Here is a 12,613-nt window from a genome sequence, read left to right as displayed (position 1 = left end):
ATAACCCCAGCAAGTATAAGAAATTAATTTAAGATGTTTCAGTAAATTAGTCTTGATATTGCGCCTGTTTAAGAGCTTGTCGAAAAAGAAATAGAATAAATAATGATGCTTGAATTCGATTGATTAAGCTCATCATATTTCACCTTGTAAGTTGAACCCAATCCGTTTCGTGTATAAGCTTCAGTACTTTTCAATAAAGGCACACAAACTCATTTACATCAGCTTGCCCCAAGAAATCGTGACCAGGAATATTCAACATTTGGTTCTTCCCAACAAACAAATCAGGTATTTTCTAAACTCCCCAAGTAGTACAGAGGAAAAAAATGGGGGAATAAAATGCACATAATTTATTTTAACGTATTCATTACACATTATTTGTGTCTTTTTAAATGCAGAAAATTTAGACTGATACTTTTTTAAGTGCACATAAAAATGAAGGAAAATAATTTATTGGATACGTGTTACTATAAGATTCGTTTATTTAAGAACACCTAAATATCTTAGCATTCTTTTGTCCTTAAACGGAAAAGAAAGATCAACGGATGATCCGGGCGGGCATTCTGGTGTCTGGCAAAATGTAACACCTATTAATAAACTCTCCAGCAGCAGAAAATTCGTAAGCGTTTGAAAAAAAGCTCCTGAAGGCAGGCATATACATGTAGTTATGGAACTGTCTGTCTGTCTATACGTTATGGTGTCCGTCCGTCCGTTATTCTCTGTGAATTCTTTAATTCATTCTAAATTCGACCAAGTTTAACGTAGTTGGCACTATCGGTTAGAGATTGTGAACAACCTGCTTGATCCATCGAACGTCTTGTAAAACAGGTTTATTAGGCAAGGGCGAAAACAGTATTGAGGATCTTTCAATTTGGTTAATAAATTTAAAAAAATACTATCGCTGACCGGTACTGCTAACAACTTAAGTGCCCAACTGTTTCTTTATCAAAGACACAATGCCACTCTTTTTCTGCTGTCCTCGATGGCACTGCAACATATATCTTCTACTGATTAATGGAGCATTGACTATGATACTTCGTAGTTTAAATTAGCCTGTATATTTCGTAAAGAACCAAACAGAACATTTCAAAGCAACAGAACACTATCTAATTCTAATGAGAGGCATCGATCTCGACATCCAGACATTTAATTGCGCCTGAACGTGTTTCCAACATCGAAGTTGTAGTCTGGTTAGTTAAGATGGACTCCAATGTCAACAGGACGCAATGAAACACATGTTTTGTATGCGGTATGCCATTATTTCGGCTCAGGGGTACAGTCAATTTATAAAGCCGCAATAAAACACAGTTCAGTTATTATCTGATTAAAGCGATATGGTAAAGATATGGTTGTTCTCATCGATACGCTGCAAATCGGAAAAAAGTAATACACATGAAAACACTGTCGTGTATGCCTATTTCTTCGCCATTATTCGTCTAAACAACAGCTACAACGTTAATGTTTCTACTTTTTATCCGGTTATGCACGTCTGAAAGTACAGCATGGTTTGTGTCCATCCACAGACTGTAATTATACTTGCGACATATTTGGTCACGCCTCAGACATTCCTTTTCTAAGGAGTACAACGTTTTGATGTAATTTGCATCATCCCCAATCGCCGCATAAACTCTATTCATGCATTGTAAACATTCCGTGACAATATTATTATGCTCTAGTAATTTGTTTGTCTCATCTTCAAGTTGTAGCGCTTCTTTTGCCGTTTTTAGACTTTCTTTGTAAAGCCCTTTCTTTTCTTGTACTTCGGCAAGATTCACCAGTCTTTTCATGAAGATATAACTCTTTTGCTCAATATTTCGAGATATTTCAACCGTCTTAGAAAACGAAAAACACGCGTCTCCCCACTTTTCTTCTTTTGCGAATATTTTTCCCCTTGTGTTGTACATAAGAGAAATACCGTCTAGCATCGGCACTTTCTGGTTATGAAGAATATCAAAGGCTTCATCAACATGTGCATGGGCTTCAGCAAATTTTCCCATTCCATTTAAACTATTTGCAACATTGCTCAGAGAGTACACAACCGATATTTGAGCAGCCTTGCATTTTCGCTTTATATCCAAACCTTCTAGAAACAATTCAAGTGCTTTAACACGATCTCCTTTTTGATCATACAAAAGCCCCATTCTGTTAATTGAATTTCCAACATTTGGGCTAACTCTACCTTGAAGTTTTTCACTTCTTTTAAGCGAACAATAATGGTACTTCTCCGCCGTATCAAACTCTCCTGGAATAATTACATAAAATGACATTTAACAAAAGTTCTGATAAGAACACCGCCGCAATACAATTGGTTGATTTTGGGATTGTTCCTACGGAATAAGTTTATTAGATAATATTGGTGAAAGGTATAGGTTATTTGCGATCGTATGGACATAGTTTAAACAAAATAAAAATTAAAGCGAAATTTACCAAGAACAACAAACGCTGTTCCCATTCCACTCAGATTTTCCACTGTTAGAGACTCGTAGGCATGTCCTCCTAGCTGGGAAATATTCAAAGACTTCTGGTAATACCTACAACACATTAATTTACAAGAGTGTGTTAGGTTGAAGGTAAAGCCTACTTAAAAAAATATGTATGTTTTACTCTTAGTAAGACTTCTGCCCGTTGACAATAATACAATGAAAACTACAGAGAAACCTCCAGTAAACAAACATATAAGTAAATTCCATGTTTAGAGGCTAAGGCTAAGGTCAAAATACACTTTGCAAGAGACATTTAAGTTACAAACAACGCAGACCACATATCAAAAATGCTTCAATAAATCAATAAGAATTGGGATTACTGCCTTGAAACAAAACAATATAAAATATCATGTTTCCTACCGAATCGCTTGTTCGCAGAACCCTTGTTTGAAAATGTTCCATCCAAGTTTCTTAAACAAAGATGCGACCTCATAGGACTTCTCAGATTTCCCTGATTTCTCAAGTACTTGTAACGCTTGCATATAGTTACGTTCTCCCTTTTGCAGGTTTCCCTGGTAAAATGGAAATGGGTCCAATAGCGAACATAATAGTAATCAAAAATAAAATGAGTTGACTAAAATTAATTGTGATTAATGTTTTACTTTTATTTAAGGATTGATTCTTCGAATTGATCAAACATACGTTGCATAAATGTTATATTTTTGCTAGAAGCGTCAAGAGCATTCCCTTTCCGATGTCCTTCAACATTTAAAAAACAACAACTTTGGACCAAGCTTAATTGGCAACCTCTCTTGTATTCGATCTATGTTTAAGGTAGTTAAAGACTGTGCTAGGTATAAGTTATATTTGTAGCCATCATCTCTTTCTTGTTTTTATACAGTTTACAGTAGTACAATGTAAACTACACGGTTAGGCCCAGTAGCCATTAATAGAACGAATATATTATTAAGAGGCATAACAGACGCCCAGGTCATAAACTTGTATTCCAATAATGAGCTTGTACCTGTACTTCCTTTTAATATCGATAGGAAATAGGTGAATACATCCTAATCAAATTTACCTTCGTCAGTGTTTCCATGCTGCCAACTGCTACATGAACTGTCGCTTTGTCCTTCACCTCACCATACATGTCTGCCAATCTGAGGCATCCGTCGTAAAAGTTATCACTCTCCTCTGCAAACATAGTACAATATCTACTGGAGCTTTGGTTATAAACAAAACAATCTGGCATTTTAAAATTGTTAATTCATTATACTGAGTGATTATTGTACTCCTACCTGTCACATATATATATCTGTTATATGAGATCGGTCTATTTTTTACTCATTCCTGCCATAAGCTGTGCAATAAGGTCGGTGCAGCTTTTAGTTATAACTGCCATAGGCTGTTTTATAAGGTCGGTGCAGCTTTTAGTTATAACTGCCATCTAGTTGTTTTATAAGGTCGGTGCAGCTTTTAGTTATAACTGCCATAGGCTGTTTTATAAGGTCGGTGCAGTTTTAAATCATTCCTGCCATAAGCATTTCAATAAGGTCGGTGCAGTTTTTGCTCATTACTACAAGCTATTTAATTAAGTCGGTGCAATTTTTACTCATACCTGCCATAAACTGTTCAATAAGATCGGTGCATTCTGAAGCCATTTCAATGAAGAATTTGTAATTCTCTTGTTTTGTGTGATGAACCTCATGCAGTAATTTTCTAAGGTTTGGCTGTTCCAATGCAAAGTCTGCAATTGCCTTTGTGTATTCGCACGTACCCATCCGATGCGCAATGTCTTTCATAACTCTGCTGAATAACTTGCTGTATCTAAAACGTATTTCTGCAATACATTCATGCACATTTAAGTCAGTGGAAATTGCAAATGAGCTTTAAGGGAAGAAATGTTGAACTGTTGGTATTTTCGTTGCAGTAAAAGGCCATGTCCAAGATTTTTAAGTATTTTTTGCATCTTCTTACATTTTTTATGAATACAAACAACATTTCCACGGTTTTTAAATAAAAGAAATGTCAGGAAGATGTAATTTGCATTTGTAATATATGTATTGCCTGTCATCATAGAAATAATTATTTACTATCAAATGATGAAGGATCGAGGTATTATAACGACCACCTGCAGTGTTATTCTACTGTTATGTTAACTAGTTTACCTTCCAAATTCTTGATAACGAAGTTTGCTCTGATAACTTCTCTTAGAATTCCTTGGATATTGAATCTTTGCTCGTTTGAGTCATAATTCAAAACATGCCTCACTCGAATTGGCCTCAAAGTAAAGGCTTTTGTGCGTGCCTCCGAGTCCATTCCTGTAAAGATAATTATTATATAATTATACTTAAACAACTTGTAGAACCGTTGGTTGGTTTCCAGTTATTGAATGAAATTGATTAATGTTTGTATCTTAAAAGCATTGTGGTGTAGACACAATACAACATTTTAACAAATATACTATTCTAATTATTTAATGCTTTTATAAATGAGGGAGATAGTGGAAATGAGCGCAAATATTGGTTCCATCTTTAGTTACCAAGCATTTCCTTGGCATGATATGCTGTGAAAGACCCGGGTATGTAGTCAAGGGTTACCAAATTTGCTCTGTACACATCTTTAAGTCTCAAAATGAACTTCCGGTAAACCTCATCTGAAACAAACCAGCACCTCATGAGGAAACAAAAACAACCGAATTTGTATCTATGCCATAAGCATTAATTGTAATAGCTCTATGGATTCCTGCAGTTCAATGGCATGCCATTGTATATAAACTATATATATTAAACAATCATTATCCCCGCATAGAGTGTTACATTGATCAATATCATTATAATACCGATATCATGCTGAAAATAAAATACCCAATCGCGAGATCAAAAAAATGACCGGTAAATTTTAGCCTAGTAAATTTAAACTATGATCCATGCGATTGTAACATCCAGCCACTACATACCTCCTTTAGGGTAAAACAAACTGTTGCTGACAGTTTCGAGGCGACACTCAAGCAGTAACTGCACCATATCGGCAGGAGCGATGAATCCTCCATCGGCCTGGAGTTCCGCAGCTGTCAGCAGGATAAGTAAAGGCAAACCTTCACATAGTTCTATAAGAGCATCTGCATAGGAGCCAAGAGCTACACCAGGGGCAGCAACTGTGAATAGCTCGAATGATTCCTTTGGTCCAAGAGGGGGAAGTTCCAGTGAAAAGTAAACTTGACTATGTCTCGGAAACAGCACTCTTGTCGTTGAAGTGATGATAACTTGAACGTTTGTACAGTGTTCAACAATGGCATCGCATAGGTGAAGGAAAGTGTCACCTGCAGGACCTTCGATCGTGTCTTCAGCATTATCGAATACTACAGTGATATCTGATTCTTGGTCCTGAAGTAGGTAAAATAAGTGATTTTTGAAACTTTAACAAATATGCAAATGTTATACACCATTTTAAAGGGAATCATGAGAGAAAAACAATGGTGTAATCCATTTGATTCTATCACAATTGTAACTAAACTTACAAGCATTTGAATAACACTAACACGAGTTATTCGTCTGTCAGATATTACATTCTATTACAATTGTATATATATAACAAGTTTCTGGTTCACATTTCTCCTTTAGATTAAAACAAATGTGCACATGTTGTATATATACCATTTTCACAGTGCATTTCAATATAAAAACCACTGTGTCATGTATTTGATTATAAAAAGTAGAACAAAAATTACTAGTTGAGAGCGGCCAGTTCTAATTCCATGTGTATATACCATACAAAAGTCCAAATGTGGCATTCTTAAATATGTATTTTCTGTTGGAATGTCCTTATTATAAATGACAAGTGATATGTCTAACCTTATAATATTAGAATTGGTGAACAATTTATGTCATCATCTGACATAACGGATAATTCAGTAACTGAAAGTACAAAAAAGTAAGGTCAGTAGACTGAAAAGAGTTACAAATGCTGATATGGGTCAATGGTGAGTAATTAATTGACCCTTTCTATTATAAACACACTTTCAATGCACTTAGACTAACACAATCTTCAGTTAAATGACAAATATGAGTCATTATGACTTTTATTCAATAAATTATTGCTGAATTTGTAGGTAATATACAATGTGAAACCCCATTAAATTTAGTGACCCACTTTCTTTTAATTTGTTTATTTCCTGTTTTTTTCTTCAATATATGTTATTTTCTAAGTATATCGGCATTTCTTAATCAAGTATTCGTCTAGTATCAAGTTGTTAATTGCTTTAATTTACCGCTAATCCGCTTGAGATGTTTACTTAGAAAAAACGAAAGTGAAAGTAATTTTTGCTTGTCATGTAACAACAAGAACACCGATCGATTGCGATTTTAAGCGTCCAGAAGACGCAAATTATTTAAAACATTGCGTGAACGGATGTATTTGTACGTATAGAAAAACGTAGATATAATATACTCACTGAGAAATTCTCAAATAGTCAATTAATTCAGTAGAAATGAGTTTTCCATGCGTTTTCGGATAAACCGGAAGTGAATAACGAATGACGTAATTCATTATGGCATAGGCTGTGCGCACCTGCTGAGGCTATCGGTGGGTGATTTTAAGTGTAAATCGGCAGCCTGCGGCAAAACGGGGGGCAGAGTTTGTGATTTAGTCGTAAAGAATAATGCTGTTAGATCAGTTATGTACTATGCCATGCCATGCCGAATGTGCCGATCAGAAGTAAAAACTATTTGAAATTTTCCCTTTTTTTAATTGCTTGTTTTTAAGAAGGAATCGTTTTAAAAACAACAAAAACAATAGTTTCCCCAATTGAGGCCCCTCTTAACTTTGGAAAACACCCTTCGTCATCAAGTTATATTCTTAGAATGCGACAAAAAATAAACCATATTTAGCGCATGTGATCTTCCACTTTTGTCAAAATGGCGGACGTAAAGTGATGTTTAACTCGGGCGTCTGCAATTCTTAACCGGTCAGATTGGCTTTATTACGATTGGTATTTTGTTTGAACTTGATGTAATTACGAAATATAAACATTTATGTTAGTAATGTTGTGGATAAAAACTATATTGACCATTCAAAAAGACGAATTATAAGCACTTAAACTGGGTCTGTTTACAATGGTGACAGATCTATGATCGATAAAGTACTATTACTTGCGGTACCTACCTGAAGAGCTTCACAAATGTGTTCAATCCATGCGTCGGATTCAGGCACAATTTTGCCCGGTATTATTCCTAATTTGGAGCATAACAACGAGCATAGCGAACCTTGTGTGGGTATAGTTGAACACTCACACATTATTGATGCAAATCCCCGAGTCTTTAAAAACTGTGCAACAAAGCATGATTTGCCAATAGCTCGAAGACCGTAGATTCCAAATATTCTGTGCTCAGCCCACTCCTTATCTAATTTGCTTATTTCAGTATTCCTTTCAACGAAATATTCGTCATGTGTCGCCATTTTGAAATTGAGGAAGTAAACTGTGATAAACAAGAGATATGTTGCCAAAAGGGAAGTAATTCGAACGTGTCATAATATCTTAGCGATATGAATTGTCGATAACATTTAGTATTTTATGTCATTACAGCAACTTTGTCTACATTTTGTACTACATCCATATGTGGATGTGTAGTGTCTGAAAAAATATTAATTAAGCTTGTATACTGTGATAGCATTCGTGTCGTAGTCGCCACCGGCCACTTCGTCCGTAAGGCATGCACATCTTTTAAAGCTCGTTAATTAAAAAAACAATTAAGACACTGAAATGCAACTTGATAGAATTAATTAAAAGCGACCATAGACAGTGCGGTAAATGTGTTTTATGTCCCATAACTCTGGCTTTAATACTTATTAGTTATGCCGCTCTTAGACTGAAACAGGCAGACGAGTGCTGTGTACTTGTTAATTCATGTACATTCTGAGACATGATGATAAAGGCGCACAATAAAGGTTGAAGCATATATATTTTTAATGCAATATATCATGTTTAACTCTGACTTTAATGACAACGAAACATGAGTTTGGTACTGAAAAAAAGATATTACCCTTTATAAATGTTTTGTTTTGATAAATAGCTACGTGGCCATACATTTGATGATACATGTCTTGAAAAGGTGCCAAAAATCGCTAATATTGTACTATTTGTTAGTATTTTTTTTTTTCGATCATTCATGACATGAGCTAAACTTTACAATGCATTAAAATTGATAACAGTTTTTTTTTTGCATCAGCTTATGTTATGCGCCTTTAATCAAAATTAATAAGCATGTAAACATATATACCGACACGTTGTACAACATACGACATACTAGTATTGAAGATCGTTATATATATAGCCCTGCAAAACGGATCGGGAAAGGAATCATTGTAGTGGTCAGTCCGCATGTCCATCGATATGCATTACCAAAATGAAATGATCAATTTAACTAGACGAGTTTAATAGGTCGCATGTCAATAATTTAACAGGTTATGACACTAAATGAAAGAGCATGAGTCCACTCCCTTCACATGACTCTGCTTTGATGTCGCTGTTTCAAGATGCATTCACATCAACCAGTTAAAATGGCAATGTGCTGAAACTGTCTTGTAATACAACTGCACTACATGATTCTTATACCTTTTCAGTTAACTTTAAAAAAAAAGGTTTTAGGGACTTGCCCATCATTAGTAAATTGCAATTTTTAAGACGAATTGGTGTGGCATATCATTAGGATTGCTAAAACTGATAAAGATACCAATGCCTGGAACTATGAATGAATGCTCAAATATTAAGTACACGATTTTTAATAGCGTTAGTAGCGCTTTTCAACAACTGGGTTAATGTTAAATAATCACTCAGTTTAGAAGTATCATCGTGGGCGCGGTCTTGTGGTCAGTAATCTAAAAAATCTTGAATACCAGCGTTGGTTGCTACCCGCTAAAACATGTTTATTTTTAAAAAATACTTTCATTGTATTTTTTCTGCAAGCGGCTTACTTTTGAAATTTCCAGTTATTTCAAGGACTGGTACTTATATTTACATGTAAATGTCCAACCAAAAAATCTGGCCTTCTGGAAAATAGTCGAATGGTTTCATATTTTTTAACTGTAGAACACTTGCATATATTCCCATGTTATAGTAAGATGACCTAAAGTAACATTTTAATGATTACGAATGGGCGGAATGATCGAAGCGAACGAGTCATCTGTCTAACAGTCTTATAATCCAACCTCATTGGCTGACACATTAAACGCAGACTCTGAAGCAGGAAGTGTATCGAATGAGTGGCAGTAGACAGGCCTTTCAACACTACGGGAAAGTTGGAATTCTTAATGATAAAGCCTGCTACTTAATATAATTGCCTATGTGCAATTTCATTGATTGAAAGGTTATATTTAAACATACTGTTTACGGATGTCATGATGCACCTCCATTTGGATATGTGTTGCATGGTTGCCTGTTCTTAGGCATCTATTAAACCTAGCCACTAGCTACAGAACTAGCCAAATAAAGCATTTGTATTCAATATGGAGTACAAACTGTTCACTTATACACTTGGCAAGTATTCAAGGTTTAACACCACTTGTTACTCGGAAGTAACATCAACAGTACACAATTTTCTCGGTATCCCGAGTACAATGCTGTCATTATTCAAAGGATGTAAGGTCGTGGATGGACAAAATGAGCCATAGTGTACGCTTTCTTTAGGCTTTTATACAATACTATTGAGGCTGCACTCTCAAAGATTGACCGTTTTGACTACTTTATTTTTGTCTTGGGACGAGCTAAATTAATAAATATCTTACAACCGGTGATATAAGACTGCTGATAAAATATCAGATCGCATTTTTTTTTAAATATTTACGCTTGAAAACTGATGTTTTATTGCTAAAAGCGTCCAGACAATTGAGTTCCATTCTATTGTGTGTTATCCTATATGACTTTGAAAACACTGATGCCAAAATCAGCTGATTCTGTGACAAACAAGAGCTGTCACAGAGACAGAGCGCTCGACTATTCCGCCGTTTTTCAGTGCATGGACCACTGTTAGGATTAGAATGCAATACATGATGTGCTGAGATATTAACATAATGTGGTTATATGCAAAATTTTAACCAGAATTTCTAAGTCTAATAATAAAGGGCCATTATTTGCAAAATACAGTTATTTAACTTATTAAGTTATTCAAGTTGGATGGTTGAATACCATTGTATAAAGTCTTAATGCAATACTGAGATATTATCCTATGTGTGCTAACATGCAAGACCTTAACAAAAATTTCCAAGTCGCATAATAAAGGGGCAAAAATCATATAATATTAGAGATAGAGTTATCTTACTTGATTAAATAAGAAGGTTAAATGGTTGGGAGCCTGTGAGTAGAGTTTCAATGCAATACATGATATATTTGCGGAGATATTTACTTAAATGTGGTAACATGCAAAACCTTAAGCAGAATTTCTAAGTCGAATAATAAAGGGCAGTTATTTGCATTTAATACAAACAAGAGTTATCTAACTTGGTTAATTAAGTAGGTTGGATGGTTGAGTACCATTGTATAAAGTCTCAATGCAATACCTCAAGTAGTTGCTGAGATATTAACCTATGTGTGCTTGCACCCAAAACCTTAACCAGAATTTCTAAGTCTAATAATAAAGGCCCATTATTTGCATTAAATTCAAACTAGAGCTGTCACAGGAGTGACGAATACCCCCAAATGCCGCCTGGACACAGGAATGGCAAACCATTCCTTTGAAAAGAAGGCCATAACTCCAAGGTTACTGCACACTGTATCTTCTTTTATCATGCATGTATTGTTTTATTTAAATCTGTTGAGTAATTTAGAACTTACACTGGTGACAAGAAAAACTAGCCTTTCATGAGTTATCATCCAGAAACCGTTTTTCTATTTTTAGTAACAGTGACCTTGACCCAACCAGCCCCAATATCGAACTTGACCTGTATCTTCTAATGTTACACCTGTGTACCAAAAATTGTTCAAATCTGTCCAGCCTTTCACTAGTTATTGTCTGGAAACCGTTTTTCTATTTTTAGTAACAGTGACCTTGGCCCCACCAGCCCCAATATCGAACTTGACCTGTATCTTCTGATGTTACACCTGTGTACCAAAAATTGTTCAAATCTGTCAAGCCTTTCATCATTTATCGTCTGGAAACCATTTTTCTATTTTTAGTAACAGTGACCTCGACTTTGGCACCACCAGCCCCAATATCGAACTTGACCTGTATCTTCTAATGTTACACCTGTGTACCAAAAATTGTTCAAATCTGTCAAGCCTTTGAGTTATCATCCGGAAACCGTTTTTCTATTTTTAGTAACAGTGACCTTGACCCCACCAGCCCCTATATCGAACTTGACCTATATCTTCTGATGTTACACCTGTGTACCAAAAATTGTTCAAATCTGTCTAGCCTTTCATGAGTTAGCGTCCGGAAACCGTTTTTCTATTTTTAGTAACAATGACCTTGATCTGTATCTTCTGATATTACACCTGTGTACCAAAAAGTGTTCAAATCTGTCAAGCCTTTCATGAGTTATCGTCCAGAAACCGTTTTTCTATTTTTAGCAACAGTGACCTTGGCCCAACCAGCCCCAATATCGAACTTGACATGTATCTTCTGATGTTACACCTGTGTACCAAAATTTTTTCAAATCTGTCTAGCCTTTCATGAGTTATCGTCCGGAAACCATGACAACCGACAGACAAGCTCACTCCTATATACCCCCTCAAACTTCGTTTGTGGGAGTATAATAAGTGTTATCTTGCTTCATTAATTAAGTAGGTTAGATAGTTGGGAAAACATATCTAAAGTTTCAATGCAATACATGATGTGTTAACCGAGATATTGACATAAAGGTGCTTGCATGCAAAACCTTAACCAAGGTGTGACGTCGATGACGCCGCTGAAGCTTAGGCCAGTCGTATGGCTCTCCTAATTCTTCGAATAGTCGAGCTAACAATGAAAAAGTTGTCAAATCAGTCAATCTGTGAGAGTGCAGCTTTAAGGTGGAAGTAATCTCCAACATCAGATTGACCATGCCTTAGTTTCTTCAACCATTTGATTTATTGGTCATTAACAATCTGAAGAATCGGAGACATTAAAGAACACTAAAACATGCATTATATTGCACAAAGAACCCGTCAGACAAGTCAATTATCTCAATAGAATATTGGGAAAGGCACATCTGAAAAACAC

General features: G+C 35.5%; 1 protein-coding gene across 1 annotated transcript; it reads right to left on the bottom strand.

Moving 5' to 3' along the window:
* Positions 1–812: 812 nt before the first annotated feature.
* Positions 813–8,546, bottom strand: LOC128243355 (uncharacterized). Its single transcript, XM_052961085.1, has 9 exons — positions 7,584–8,546; positions 5,380–5,806; positions 4,963–5,076; positions 4,589–4,741; positions 4,039–4,260; positions 3,502–3,614; positions 2,841–2,992; positions 2,425–2,528; positions 813–2,239 (listed from the first exon to the last, which is right to left on the bottom strand). Exons 1-9 carry the CDS (start codon positions 7,875–7,877, stop codon positions 1,434–1,436), a joined length of 2,385 nt encoding a protein of 794 aa, XP_052817045.1. The 5' UTR covers positions 7,878–8,546; the 3' UTR covers positions 813–1,433.
* Between the last annotated feature and the right edge of the window lie 4,067 nt (positions 8,547–12,613).

This window comes from Mya arenaria, chromosome 8 (assembly GCF_026914265.1).
Source record: "Mya arenaria isolate MELC-2E11 chromosome 8, ASM2691426v1".
In the NCBI taxonomy this organism is placed as follows: domain Eukaryota; kingdom Metazoa; phylum Mollusca; class Bivalvia; order Myida; family Myidae; genus Mya; species Mya arenaria.
The sequence above is the reverse complement of the archived record's forward strand: the minus strand, read 5'-3'. Positions and strand labels throughout refer to the sequence as shown.